Below are 13902 nucleotides of genomic sequence, written 5' to 3'. Positions count from 1 at the left end.
ATCTCACGGCATGTTTATATGACGGCGTGTCAAGTTAAAATGAGACCCATGCGTTCTGTTCTATTGCCGTCCATCCAGCGGTTTTTAACGCTTGTGTGAACCACTCCTTAGAGGGATTGTGGTGCAAAAAGATGCGCATACGCAGTTGGAAAGAATTAAAGTCTCTTGCATTGTTTTCCCTCAAGACCACCCTATGTGTTTTGGCGTGAGATACACATACAAAAAATGGAAAGAGTTTACTTCAGATTGTGCTACATTTGAATTTGGAAAAGTTCATAAATAAAAATATCTACATATGAATCAACAGAACAGATGCCAACAAGCCAGTCTTCTCCGTTATGTCTGAATGTCACCTCGAGGCTCGAAAAACACCCATCATATGTAGGGGATCAACTCCAGAATTTTAAAACCGCATTGTGGCTTCTGCTCAGAAAAAAAAAAAAACTTCCTTCTCAAAACCCATTCAATCACAAGCCATATGTCAACAGAGAGATGGGGAGAAATAGGGGAGTTACGTTCCCTGAAAGTCAGAACCCACAGCACACACTTTCAATTAAAAATTAGCTTTAGAGCCAACAGTCAATTAAAAGGATGTCTCGCCAAAAAAATTCTGTCATCATGTACTCTATCGTTTTAGAAGATTTTTTTTTGTTTAATAAAATGTTTTGGACTCTAATGATGTTCATTATAGAGACAAAAACAGTTTATCATTATCATCTTTTTCGTTCAACAGAAGAAAGTCATATAGGTTTAGAATGAAAAGGAGGGTAAATGATGATTTGTTTAGTTTTGGGTGAACTGTGCCTTTAATTTGTGCTGAAAGTCAAAAGTAATGTCAGAAATATTTTACAAATCAGAAATCACACAATTAAGTTATTGAAAAAAGGTAATGTCTTTATTTTCTATAGTCATTTTTAAAAGGAATAAATTAACGGTAAATTAGCAATGCATTAAAGGTGCAGTATGTAGGATTTCTGTTCGCTAGAGGTCGCTAGAGGCCTATTCAAAACAAAGGCGTAGCTTGATTACGCCAAGTTTGAGTCTCCACCTCAACGGACGGTGCAAAATAGCAGGGATAGGACTCTGGGAAAAAAATCATGTTCATGGATGCAATTTTTCAAGTTATTGTAGTATGTAGCAGAGCAGGACCGAGTGTTGTGGGAGCTAAACGAGGCCGCTGGAGTGACTGTGCAACCTCACGCCTCACGAGCAGCAGAACCTTTATTATGACACAGTCGCCGGCGCTGCTTCTGCTTTTCCGGTCATGAGTATGAGGTAACACAGCTCTGTTTATCATATTAGATACATTTGAGAGTGTTGAAAATGATGTTATAACATTACTCTGTGCGTTTGCTCGGCGGCTTCTGTGAGACACGGTTACACACTGCAGTAAGATTTTAGAATATCATATTAAATACCGAATGGCTTGTGTTGAAAAATGGCATGCAATTCATTTTAAAACGTATTATATGGAGAAAATTCTGTATTACTGTTACTAAAAACAGCTGCATTTGATTATGCTATGTTAGCTACTTGACAATATTCGCAAAAAAAAAAAAGGAAATTATATTTAAACAATAAGACTAAATGTGTTGAGCTATATAACAACAACTAGTTTTCCGTCTATAAATATATTAATATAAATAAAACAGATGTTCCCTTGACTAAATAAAGCGTCTTTGGTGTTTCCATGGTTTCTAAAAAATAAAACCGGAAACCGAGGCAGACCGAGGGTTAACGTGGGTATGATGCAATTGACAGGCGACTCCTCACACGTCCCGGAGCATTGGTTAAAATTGCAATTTTCTCACAATTTACAAATAGATATTGTAAGTACTCAAGTGAACAAAATATATAACACTGGCCTAGTGGTTTTTGGATATTTTACTGCAAAAATCTTACATATTTCAGCTTTAAAGGATTAGTTCACTTTCAAATGAAAATTTCCCCAAGCTTTACTCTCCCTCAAGCCATCCTAGGTGTATATGACTTTCTTCTTTCTGATGAGCACAATTGGAGTTATATTAAGAAATATCCTGACGCATCTCAGCTTTATAATGGCAGTGAATGGTACCAATGAGTATGAGCTAAAGAAAGTGCTTTCATCCACATCCATCCATCATAAACGTGTACTCCACATGGCTTCGGTTGGTTAATAAAGGCCTCCTAAAACGAATGAATGCATTTGTGTAAAAAAAAAAAAATTAAATAAATCCATATTTATCAAGTTATGAAGTACAATATCTAGCTTCCGCCAGACCGCCTTCCGTATTCAGCTTAGGAAGAAAGCGCAATGCTTCTCTCAGTTCAGACCCTTACACTACATCCTACACCTTCCCCATTCAACTCATGGAAAAAGCTAAACTGACGCAGTTTTGTTTTTTTCCTAAGTTGAATATGGAAGGCGGTCACACACACACACACATATTGGTATTTTCCTCCATTTTATAAGATTTGTCCTCTATATTTTATGCAGTGCTAAACTATTGTTCATTTAAATCACAACTAAAAAAAATTCCCTAAAACTGACAAAACTGACACCCTCACCAGAGATGTTGGGTAATACTTCATGTCACCCTTAAATAAGTGAATGAATGAGATGATGTGTTGCAAACAAAAGTATTCCAGCTGGATGTTTTCAAAAACAGTGGATAATTCATCAAGCTTTGTGCTCATATTTATATGCTGGATGAGGTCAGGAAGTCCTGTGTGTATTAATGAGGTACACATGGTGTATTATCTTTTGACACATATGAATTTCTTTTGGTCACTCCATCAACAGAATGTCGTTTTCTGAATATACCCATGTGACCGCTAGTCAGTAAATACTGATGCTTCTTATGGTTTTAGGATCGTGTCCCTGACACACAAAGACAAGAGTTATGAATATGTTTTCCTTGCTCTAAATAAGGCCTCAGACAACCTTTTGATTTGTCTTTGAATGGGGAAACGTGATAAAATGCTTGCTTTTCAAGCACATTCCCCCCTCCAGGAATCAAGGGATAAATGAAGGAATGTCATTTGTAAAGCAGAAACTGTTGCAATCCTCATACACACTGAAGATCGAAAACCAAAATGAGTCCTCCAACATAGGACACATCAGTTGGTTCACTTAACTATCCCAAATATTCAATTAAATGCTCTGACAGTAATATTTCCCTGATCACAAGTGGTCAGCCCAGGCACATTAACATGCTTTGTGCATGTTTAAGTGTTAGTTCACCCAAAACTGAAAATTCTGTCATTAATTACTCACCCTCATGTCGATACAAACCCGTAAGACATTTGTTCATCTCCGGAACACAATTTTTTGATGAACTCTGTGAGCTTTCTTCATTGACAGTCTACGTAACTGCCACTTTCAAGCCACAGAAAGGTAGTAAAGACATCATTAAAGTAATTCATGTGACTCCAGTGGTTTAACCTCAATTTTATGAAGTGACATGAGTGATTTGTTTGCGTAAAAAAAAATACAAAAAAAAATACAAAATATTAATCTCCAACATGCAATCTCTGTTCATGCGACAACATCTGCAACGTTGCATGCATTGTGATGCTTGCATGAATGTGCGTTGGAGATTAATATTTCCTAAATAAAGTGATAAATTATGTTTTTTTGCACAAACAAAGCACTCGTGACGCTTCATAAAATTGAGGTTAAACCACTGGAGTCACATGGATTACTTTAATGATGTCTTTACTACCTTTCTGGGGCTTGAAAGTGGTAGTCGCATAGGCTATCAATGGAAGGACAGAAATCCCTCAGATTTCATAAAAAAAAAAAAAAAGTGCTCCGAAGATGAACGAAAGTCTAACACATTTTTGGAAAGACAAAAGGGTGAATAATTAATGACAGAATTTTCATTTTTGGGGGGTGAACTAACCCTTTAACAACAAGTCTCTGAACAACTGAGAACATATGGAGCAATTTGTTTAATTTTGTATGTTCATTTTGCAAAAACACAGCTAGCGAATGAGATTTACCAATTAAGAAAACTCACAGCTTGGCAAGTTTTGAAGTCCTGAATCTTTTCAGAAAACACGCCAGTAACTTACGCTAAACTTATTTATGATGCCTGAAACAGAAAGTGGTTGATGCTCTCTGAAGCTCCAACCAAACAGGAATCCCTACGGATTATGCTGTCATCAGCTCATTATCACTGGAGATACACAGCCATAAAACACATTCATTATGAGCTAGAGATCCACAGAGTCACGAACACTGTCACTCGCTCTTTTTCTTGTTCACTCATTTTCCCTCATTCCGCTTTTTTCCTTTCTGTTGCATCACTTTGATTCAGTTAAGCATGACATCCAAAGAAACCCTTGAGCAGTGGTGAAAATTTGTAATACATTTTGGAATAATATATCTAATTCAGTAGCAAAAAATTGTGTTGGTCCATTTAAATTAATCAATTCAATGATTAATTTACAACCCACTTAAAAAGTTCATAGATTTTTCTGAAGAAAAAAAAAAAGGTACAAAATCTGTCACTGAGGCCTTTCAATAGGTAATATTATGTACCTTTAAGATACTAATATGCACCATTTAGGGGGAAATAAGGTATAAAGTTGTACCTTTTGAAAGGGTACCACACCCCCACTTCGCCATGACCATTTTTCTGAGAGTGTAAAAATGTAACAAACTTCATAAGCACGCCGAAAAATTCCTCTTTGACAGATGTGTGTATTAGTGTATGAGTTTAGGGCAGGGGCTGGTGAGTGTGTGTGTGTGTGTGTGTGTGTGTGTGTGTGTGTGTGTGTGTGTGTGTGTGTGTGTGTGTGTGTGTGTGTGTGTGTTACGCATACCTGCACAAAGCTGCACATCACATACTCATCAAACATTGGCAGACTGGGCCTGCTTTCACGATATATGTGCAGAGTGTATATCGTCATGACGACAGGCTCGACCTCTGATTCGTCCATCACCAGAATGTTGATTCTGCTGTTGCCCAGGCCAACTGGATAGTTTGCCATTCTGAAGGAAACAGAGGAAAGTTCTGATCACTTATGCACACACACACGCATACATACACACACACTTCACTTTTGGGGTTATTCTAGCTGTGGAGGGGAGGGGGATTACTGAGGATTAAAACTGTGTTCCAGTCAACAGGTGACCCCTCACTCGTGGACAAATAAGTCTATGCTTTCATGAAACCTTGAGAAAGGAGACAGTCCGGACTGCTACATACATATATATTATACATACACTACCGCTCAAAAGTTTGGGATCGGTAAGATTTTTTATGTTTTTAAAAAAAGTTTATATAGTAATATTGTGAAAAATTATTACAATTTGAAATAACTGTTTTCTATTTGAATATATTTTACAAAGTAATTTATTGTCGTGTTGGCAAAGCTGAATTTTCAGCATCGTTACTCCAGTCTTCAGTGTCACATGATCCTTCAGAAATCATTCTAATATGCTGATTTGCTGCTCAATAAACATTTATGATTATTTTCAATGTTGAAAACAGTTGTGTACTTTTTTCTTCAGGATTCCTTGATGAATAGAAAGTTCAAAAGAACAGCATTTATCTGAAATACAAAGCTTCTGTAGCATTATACACTACCGTTCAAAAGTTTGGGGTCAGTAAGAATTTTTATTTTTATTTTTTTTTAAAGAAATTAAAGAAATGAATACTTTTATTCACCAAGGATGCATTAAATCAATCAAAAGTGACAGTAAAGATATTTATAATGTTACAAAAGATTAGATTTCAAATAAACACTGTTCTTTTGAACTTTTTATTCAAAGAATCCTGAAAAAATATATTGTACACAAATATTTTGTACAATTGTAAACAATAAATGTTTCTTGAGCAGCAAATTGACATATAAGAAATATTTCTGAATGATCATGTGACACTGAAGACTTGATTAACGATGCTGAAAATTCAGCTTTGCCAACACAAGAATAAATTACATTTTAAAATATTTTCGAATAGAAAACAGTCATTTTAAATTGTAATAATATTTCACAATATTACCGTTTTTTTACTGTATTTTTAATTAAGTAAATGCACCCTTGGTGAGCAGAGGAAACTTCTTTTAAAAACATTAAAAATATTACCGATTCCAAACTTTTGAGCGGTAGTATATATATGTATATATTATATTATTAAAATATACACTATTGAACATTATAAATATGTTCATATCCATGTTATTTGTCATCTGTGTTATTTATTATCATAATTAAACTTTTCTTTATTAAATAGCAATTAAAAGCCCAATAGATTCTTATTGTAATCTTGGGTCAGGGTCAGCTTTAAATATGTACAAGCGCTTTTTTTCCCTCTGTGAGTATTAGAGATTACAGGGTGTAACTGAGTCTAATAGACAGTAATCAGGGATTTTGAATGTGTATGTGTGTGTAACTCGCCAGGCATGGGAAAGCAAATTCAAAATTAATCTGATAAATCAATCAAACAGTGAAGTAAGTTTGAGCTGACACATAATAAGCCAGATCTGATTACCCAGAAAAAAGCAGCGACGGCACTACCGTACCACAGACCCTTTGTTCATTGTTTCCCCAGCTCAAGCTGCTGTGTTTTACAACACTGACTGCATGGCTGCATAGTCCACACAGAAAAGTGTCTGTGATTTTATCCACAAAAAATTAATCTCTTATGCTAAATGTAAGGAATAGTTTGAATGCCACAATTATCAAATCTACAGGCCGTTGAGTTTTGTGTTTACCTGGGTCCACGATGCTCGTCCAGGTGAATGTGACAGTGTGGGCTGACTGGTTCTGGCCGGATATGAATGGTGATAACATCAAATGGAACCTCGGCTCGATATTCCTTCGTCCATGCGTTAAACGTCGGCATCAGCACCATCGGAGGGTCTGTGTACAACTGCCTCAGGTGGGGATCAACACACCTCTCTTGAAAACAGAAGTAAGGTGATTTTAATAGCTTTATACTGATTACCAGTGTTGGGGTAATGCATTACAAGTAACATGATCAGATTACTTTTTCCGAGTAACTAGTAAAGTAATGCATTACTATTACATTTATAAGAAAATATCTAAATTGCTTTTTCAAATAAGTAACAAAGGTTACTTTGTTTTCCCATTTACTGACTGACAGCTCTCCTGTTCACATGTTGAGAGAATTCGGGAGTAAGTGCAGCGGCGGCGTTGTGTGCGCTGTGTGAACTAATGATTATTATAGTTCTAGACTAAATGTGAACATGCATTTACTCATCTCATTTGCACAAAAACAGGTTCAGTATTCCTCAAAATGAATAAAAACAGTGAAATGCAATCTCAGAATTTTAAGCAAACCTGCAACAATTAAATGTTAAATTACACAAATATACTTTATGTATTTAATCTCACTTTATAAAACAACGTCTTTGCTGCTCAACTTCACTGATTCAATCCAACATGATTTTAGATAAACATCACATTTTTTTCATTTTTTGTTTTTATTGTTGAAGAGTGCTGCACTTTGTTTGAGCTGCGCCCTCTACTGTACAGGCTTGAATTTGCATTTCCTTCAACATTACTTTTCATAAAAAGTAACTAAATAATGGAATTAGTTACTTTTTTAGGGAGTAATGCAATATTGTAACACATTACTTGTAAAAGTAACTTCACCAACACTGCTGATTATCAGCAGTTATTACACTAGCTATGTTTCCATCCACCTATTTTTATGCGCATTTTGGGATATTGCATAAAAGCACATACATTCTAAAAATGCAAATGAGCAGGATACATTTTTTTATGCAATACGAAAACATGCACATAAACTACGATGGAAATACTTTTTTTTTTTTAATTCCTTGATGCGCATCAAAAAAGACATGTGATTTTGTGATGGCACGGCATAACTGGAACATCCAGCAAACCGATCTCATTGCACAGCATCTGAAATGCGGTTTTGGTCATTCTGTATTGCCTGAGCAAAGTTTGTCATTAAAGTGGTTCAGTATAATTCCCTCCCAGAAGTGCCTCACACAATTGCTTTCACAAACACCAGGCATCTGAATGCAATGACAGCGTTTATTGTGTTTCATCTGCACGTAAGTAATTTATTATATACAAAATTAATATACAGAGTGGCTTCTGAGTCATTTTTCTTAGTGATATTTAGCACCAGTTTATCAGGAAGTGACAATTTTGTTGACTCACTGGATATAAACAGTGCTTTATTCGCAAATGTTTGATGCGATATACCAAATTTGCACACAAGTTAAATTCACAACTTTGGATGGAAACATAGCTACTGATAAATGTATTTTTATTAAGTAAAAACAGTCGGTGCTATTATAACAAATCAAATGTGTATTTGTAATTCTTATAGTCAGGTTAAATGTTAGCACATGCTACTTGCCTTTTCTTGACAGTGAATCTGATGGGTCTGGGCTCTTTGGCTCATCCAAGCTGCTGGAATTATAGAAAGTACAGCGATTAGAAGTAGAAAACTCAACAAGTGCTCTAAAATGGTTTATGAATTCAGGTGATTGAAAGAATGGAATCTTTGCAGATCGTTAGCCTCATACCATAATTGCCCAAGTCATTTTTTGGCCAAATTGTGATATCTGCCTTTGAAATATGATCTGGGCAATTATGCTATGAGGCTAACGAGATTATTTTCCAGGAATAGAAAAAGCAAGCCTTTTATGACTTTTCCCTCCTCATTTCATATGAAAATTTTGCATATATTTTGTGTGTATATATATATATATATATATATATATATATATATATATATATATATATATATATATATATATATATATATATATATATATATATATATAGAAAAACATAAAAGTAAAAAAAATAAAAATAAATGCAATAATATCCTGACACATACTTTTAAAGGAAAACGCAAATGTTTATTTGATAGCAATTTATTGAATTGTAAACCGTTCCAAAAATATATTATCATCATTAATTAAATAATAATAATAATAATAATAATAATAATAATAATAACAGCAACTAAAAGAGAATAATTCACTCAATAGGGCTTTGGATTTTCTTAGGTTTCTTTACAGTGACATGGTGTGCGAGAGTGAGAACATTAAAAGGAAAAAAAGGAATATATAAAATGAAGACATCAGGAGGTTTGGGAGATATTGTGGGAGAAAGACTGTAAAAATAAATGTTTTGACTGGACTGCAGATGACCCAAAGCACCAGAGGCTTAAAACAGGACATCACTAAGAATGACTGAACACAAAACAATGTTTTGCATGAAATGATCTCGGGACACTTGCAGAATTTTACGCCTGCAGCATAACTCATCTCACCGCTGGAGAAAGAATAAGTCTTGATGATATGATCTGGGGAATCTACAAATATGTCATGTTGTGAAAGTATGTGTTTGTGTGCGTGTAACCTTTCAGTCTGATGTCTTCTCGTGTAGTAAAGGCTGAGCTCTTGGAGCAGGGCCATGAGAGCTGGTCTCCATCCATAATCCTGTGCGCTGTGGGACTCTCTCTGGATTAGATCATGGCAGAGATCATCAGGAGGAGAAGATATAGGGTACAGCTGCCAACACACACACACACACAATTTATTTAACAGACAAAAATGCACAACAAGGACATAGATTTATTATGTTATAAGTTTACATGGAAAGATCCTTCAGACATGTATTGATCTGATTAAACATTGCATGAACTCAAATTCAGTTACATTTATGCCTGTTTATCAGTATTAATAAGCATTGAAGTCATAGATACTATACAGTATGAGCATCTTTAAAAGTGCATAATATGTGTCTTTACCAGCTGAAAGGGTCCTGGTCTCTTAAGGTGCCGATTAAACTGCCGCAGTAAATGCATCTCATCCTGGGGCAGACACAGACCATTTGGCCCCTCACAGACATCGTACTGCAGCACGGGTTCAAATAATTAGACCGCAATGATAAAAACTATTGATGTGCATGGAAAAAATTGACTGCATTTTACAAAGCAACAAAGAAGACAAGGAAATTGAACCAAATAAAATCAAATTGACTGTTTGTAAGGCAAGGAAAATGACTTATTTGACATTTTAATTCACTTTTTATTAAATAGGACTCATTCTTGATACACAAGCAGAATCAATTTCTTTTATGAAACCATTTTTTGGACTGAATTGAATGCATTGATTATGGGAATGGGTTTATAAAATTAGTTCTACTCGTGTTTCATAAATGTTCTTTTAAATATACATGTGTTTAAAATCACAAACTCACATGAAAAGACATATCAGTCGTTATATTAGTTGTCTAAAAAAAGAGGTTTTATTTTATATTATTATCATATGACTGGCCGAATGCAAGTTTCATCTCTGTAAAAGCTTTTATTGGACACTTTATTCCTTCTCACAGAATAAGCTTTCTGTAAACATGTGTCTATATCCAATCTGACAGGAGTCAGGACATACATACAGTACACATACATATGCATATATAAACTGTTAATCAATCAACATGCATTTGGTAATATTAGGACACACTGATGTCTGTTTTACCTTTTGGGTCTCTTTCTGCATGTTAAGTGGTGAACTGTGCTCCACAGCCTCACTGTTGCATACTGGGAAAAGCAGTTTCAGCACATCCTCCAGCATATACTCTTTGGCTATCTGTCCGTCAAAGTAAGGGTCCTTCATTCCATCAAAGTGTAAATCAGTCTGAAGCTGAGACAGAAAAATGAGCGGACAAATAATAAATGTGAAAGCGTATTGATATGCTGCCATCTAGTGGTCATATTGAGAGCTTGCATTTGGAGATCATGGATGGGTGTTCATTCTTACCTTCACCACCACTGGACGAAGAGAAGCGTTATAGTGTAATGAGAAGGTCATTAACTGAAAACACAACTTACACCTATAAGAAACAACACAAATATAGAAAAATGTACACATTCAGCTGATCAACATATACATCATAAAATCATATAGTACACCAAAAAGTATTATTAATAAATGATAATAAACAAAATATCAAATCAATGACTTTTAAATTAAATAAAAAAATAAAAATAAAAATGTATCAGGTTTAAATACGTTGGTAACACTTTTAAGGTCAACATTAGTCAACCACATTCATCCTATTCTTCTGCAATCCAGAATAGCTGCACAGCTGAAAGGTTTGTTTGAGCTGCGTCCTCTACTGTACAGGTGTGAATTTCAATTTCCTTCAGCCTGAGGCTTATTTGAAGAGTTCCATTGCATAAACCTCTGAAGGTGATGATACACGGGGCAACTTTTTGAGCAATGTCACCGAGTGATGATGCTTGGGCACTTTCCTATTGAGAATGGGCAACAAATTTCTATCTGTATACTTTAGATCAAAATTTGTTGCCCATTCTCAATGGGAAAGTGCCCAAGAATCATCGCTCGGATAGACTACTCAAAAAGTTGCCCCGTAAAGCAATAATAAAAAAAATAAAACCATCTCGAGATTAAAGTTGTTAAATTAAGAGAAAAAAAATCGTTAAATTTAGAGAAAAAAGTCGAAATAAAATATTGAGAATAAAATCATTAAAAATTACAAGAACAAATTTGTTAAATTATGAGAAAAATGTCATTAAATTTCAAGAAAAAAGTCGAGATAAAATGTTGAGAATAAACATTAAATTATGAGAATAAAGTCATTAAATTACGAGAACAAATTCGTTAAATTACGAATTTGTTCTCATAATTTAACAACTTTTTTCTCGTAATTTAATGAATTTGTTCTCATAATCTAACGTCTTTTTTTCTCGTAATTAAATGATTCTATTCTCAACATTTTATCTCAACTTTTTCCTCGAAATTTAACGAGTTTTTTCTCGTAATTTAACGAGTTTATTCTCAACATTTTATTTTGAATTAAATTTAACAAATTTAATTCTCTTCCATACCTTTAACTCCGTCTGACATGTTTTCTTTTAAATTACCATTTTTTCCTATGTTTAGGTTCAGTAATTTCACTTTAATGGCAATGAAAAGGTTATTGAAATGCCTTATTTTCAAAAATGTTTTTTGTTTTTTGATGTTTCTTTTTTTTTTTTTCTTGAAAAACTTCAAGTCCATCTCTTTGGACATCAAGACATAGTAAACGCCAGTTTCTGTCAGTTTTACAGCAGCACAAGAAACACTGTTGTGTTTACTTGCTACTCTTGAAATCCTGTCATTGCCACTGTAACGATGGAGAAAACATGATAAAAACTTGCACCTTGCCAATTGAATGCCGGCTCATACGCACATCGCCATTCATCTTGTTGACAAAGGGAATCGGTGTTTAGTGGTTTCTGCCAACGAACTGGTATTTCTGAATGGGCTGAGGCTGGGATTTAACAGATTTGAAGTGAAAGTATTTGATGAACGTATACTATGTGCGGAGAGCATTCGCTCAATATCATTATCTCATTTTTGATGTAGGTGGCGTTTAGAGCATCTGAACTTTTATTTTATTTTAGTTATTAAAAACAAACAAGCAAGCCCAGCACAGATGAGAAAAAGAAACGCAAAAGTAATGTAACATTACTTTTCATAAAAAGTAACTAGGTCATGCAATTAGTTACTTTTATTAGTGGGCAACACAATATTATAATGAATTACTTTTAAAAGTAACTTTCCCCAACAAATATATTGATCATTGCTAGTTAACGCACCAAATTATTGTATTATATTACTGTAATGCGTTAGCAATATTTTTATAATATGTTGAATCTGTTATATAACAACAACAGATAAACTTTTTAAAATTTAAGTATTTGGGCATTTTCTGGATGACATGTGTTTATAACCTGGGTGAAGAGCTGCTCTCCTTTGTGGATAATAGGGCAGCTTTCAGGATGTCGCTGATGACATGATTCATGTGATCAATGGCTTGATAAGAGAGCAAAAGACCCAGTCTTTCTCTAAAGAATACCTGCAACTGAGAGAGAGAGAGAGAGAGAGAGAGAGAGAGAGAGAGAGAGAGAGAGAGAGAGAGAGAGAGAGAGAGAGAGAGAGAGAGAGAGAGGTCTAAATCAGTGACACAGTACATAAACTCAAAGATGAAGAGCATCAATAACAGAGAGATCTCATCACTCCATCATTCAGCATCTTCTCAGTCTCTCTAAACATATTGAGCAGAACACAATTTCTATGCTACAAAACCTGTTCATCAATAATGATTTAACAGTGACATGCATACAACTGCAGACAAAAACTTTATCCTTAATAACTCAATCTCCACTAGGTGGTGACACAATTCATACTAAAACTTGTTGACAGTTTACAGTACAAATTCATTAAAAAAAAATTGTAATTAAAGTCAGAATTTGTAAGTTCATGCAGCCTATGCAGTTAATAGTAACTTTATTAAATCTCAATGTTTGATTTCAAGATCATTTGGTGCACAGTAAAAAAGTTAAATATTCATTTAGTAAGTTAATTTTGTGAGAGATTTGTACACAGTATCAAAACATTAAGTCACGTGAGAGAAACCGTTCCATTGTACAGCAGTACAACAGACAGAAGTTGATGAGCCCAGCTGAGGAGTAATGACACCGCTGTACCATTAGAGGGCAGTAGAAGAACAATTGTTTCCATTTGTGTAATAACATTACTACACCACACAAAATGTGTACTAAACCATCTTAATGAGGATCTACCACCACAGACATCAAAAGATTTTTACATTAAAACCAATTATATTTTGACAATTATTAATTTATTTAATGAGAATGTCACTAAAGGGAGATTTTGTCACAATGACACACTGTTGCACACAAGTGGAAGTGGTGCAAGACAGTTTTGCATTAGATAGTGATCTCTCACTCACACACACACACACACACACACACACACACACACACACACACACACACACACACACACACACACACACACACACACACACACACACACACACACACACATCAAGAACCAAAAGGGAATAAGCAGACTTTTATGAAGACT

The 13902-nt window shown here is 34.7% G+C and overlaps 1 protein-coding gene across 1 annotated transcript in view; it reads right to left on the bottom strand.

The window, feature by feature from the left end:
* Positions 1-13902, bottom strand: part of cped1 (cadherin-like and PC-esterase domain containing 1) — a 111223-nt gene that overhangs the window by 27963 nt on the left and 69358 nt on the right. Inside the window, exons 7-14 of the mRNA XM_067391733.1 lie at positions 12744-12874; positions 10765-10837; positions 10483-10647; positions 9753-9857; positions 9362-9513; positions 8345-8398; positions 6706-6888; positions 4810-4978 (exon numbers count right to left, since the gene is read on the bottom strand). Of these exons, the coding sequence (XP_067247834.1) occupies positions 4810-4978; positions 6706-6888; positions 8345-8398; positions 9362-9513; positions 9753-9857; positions 10483-10647; positions 10765-10837; positions 12744-12874 (1032 nt within the window). The remainder of the gene's footprint in view (positions 1-4809; positions 4979-6705; positions 6889-8344; positions 8399-9361; positions 9514-9752; positions 9858-10482; positions 10648-10764; positions 10838-12743; positions 12875-13902) is intronic.

This window comes from Chanodichthys erythropterus, chromosome 8, assembly GCF_024489055.1.
Source record: "Chanodichthys erythropterus isolate Z2021 chromosome 8, ASM2448905v1, whole genome shotgun sequence".
In the NCBI taxonomy this organism is placed as follows: Eukaryota; Metazoa; Chordata; class Actinopteri; order Cypriniformes; family Xenocyprididae; genus Chanodichthys; species Chanodichthys erythropterus.
The sequence above is the reverse complement of the archived record's forward strand: the minus strand, read 5'-3'. Positions and strand labels throughout refer to the sequence as shown.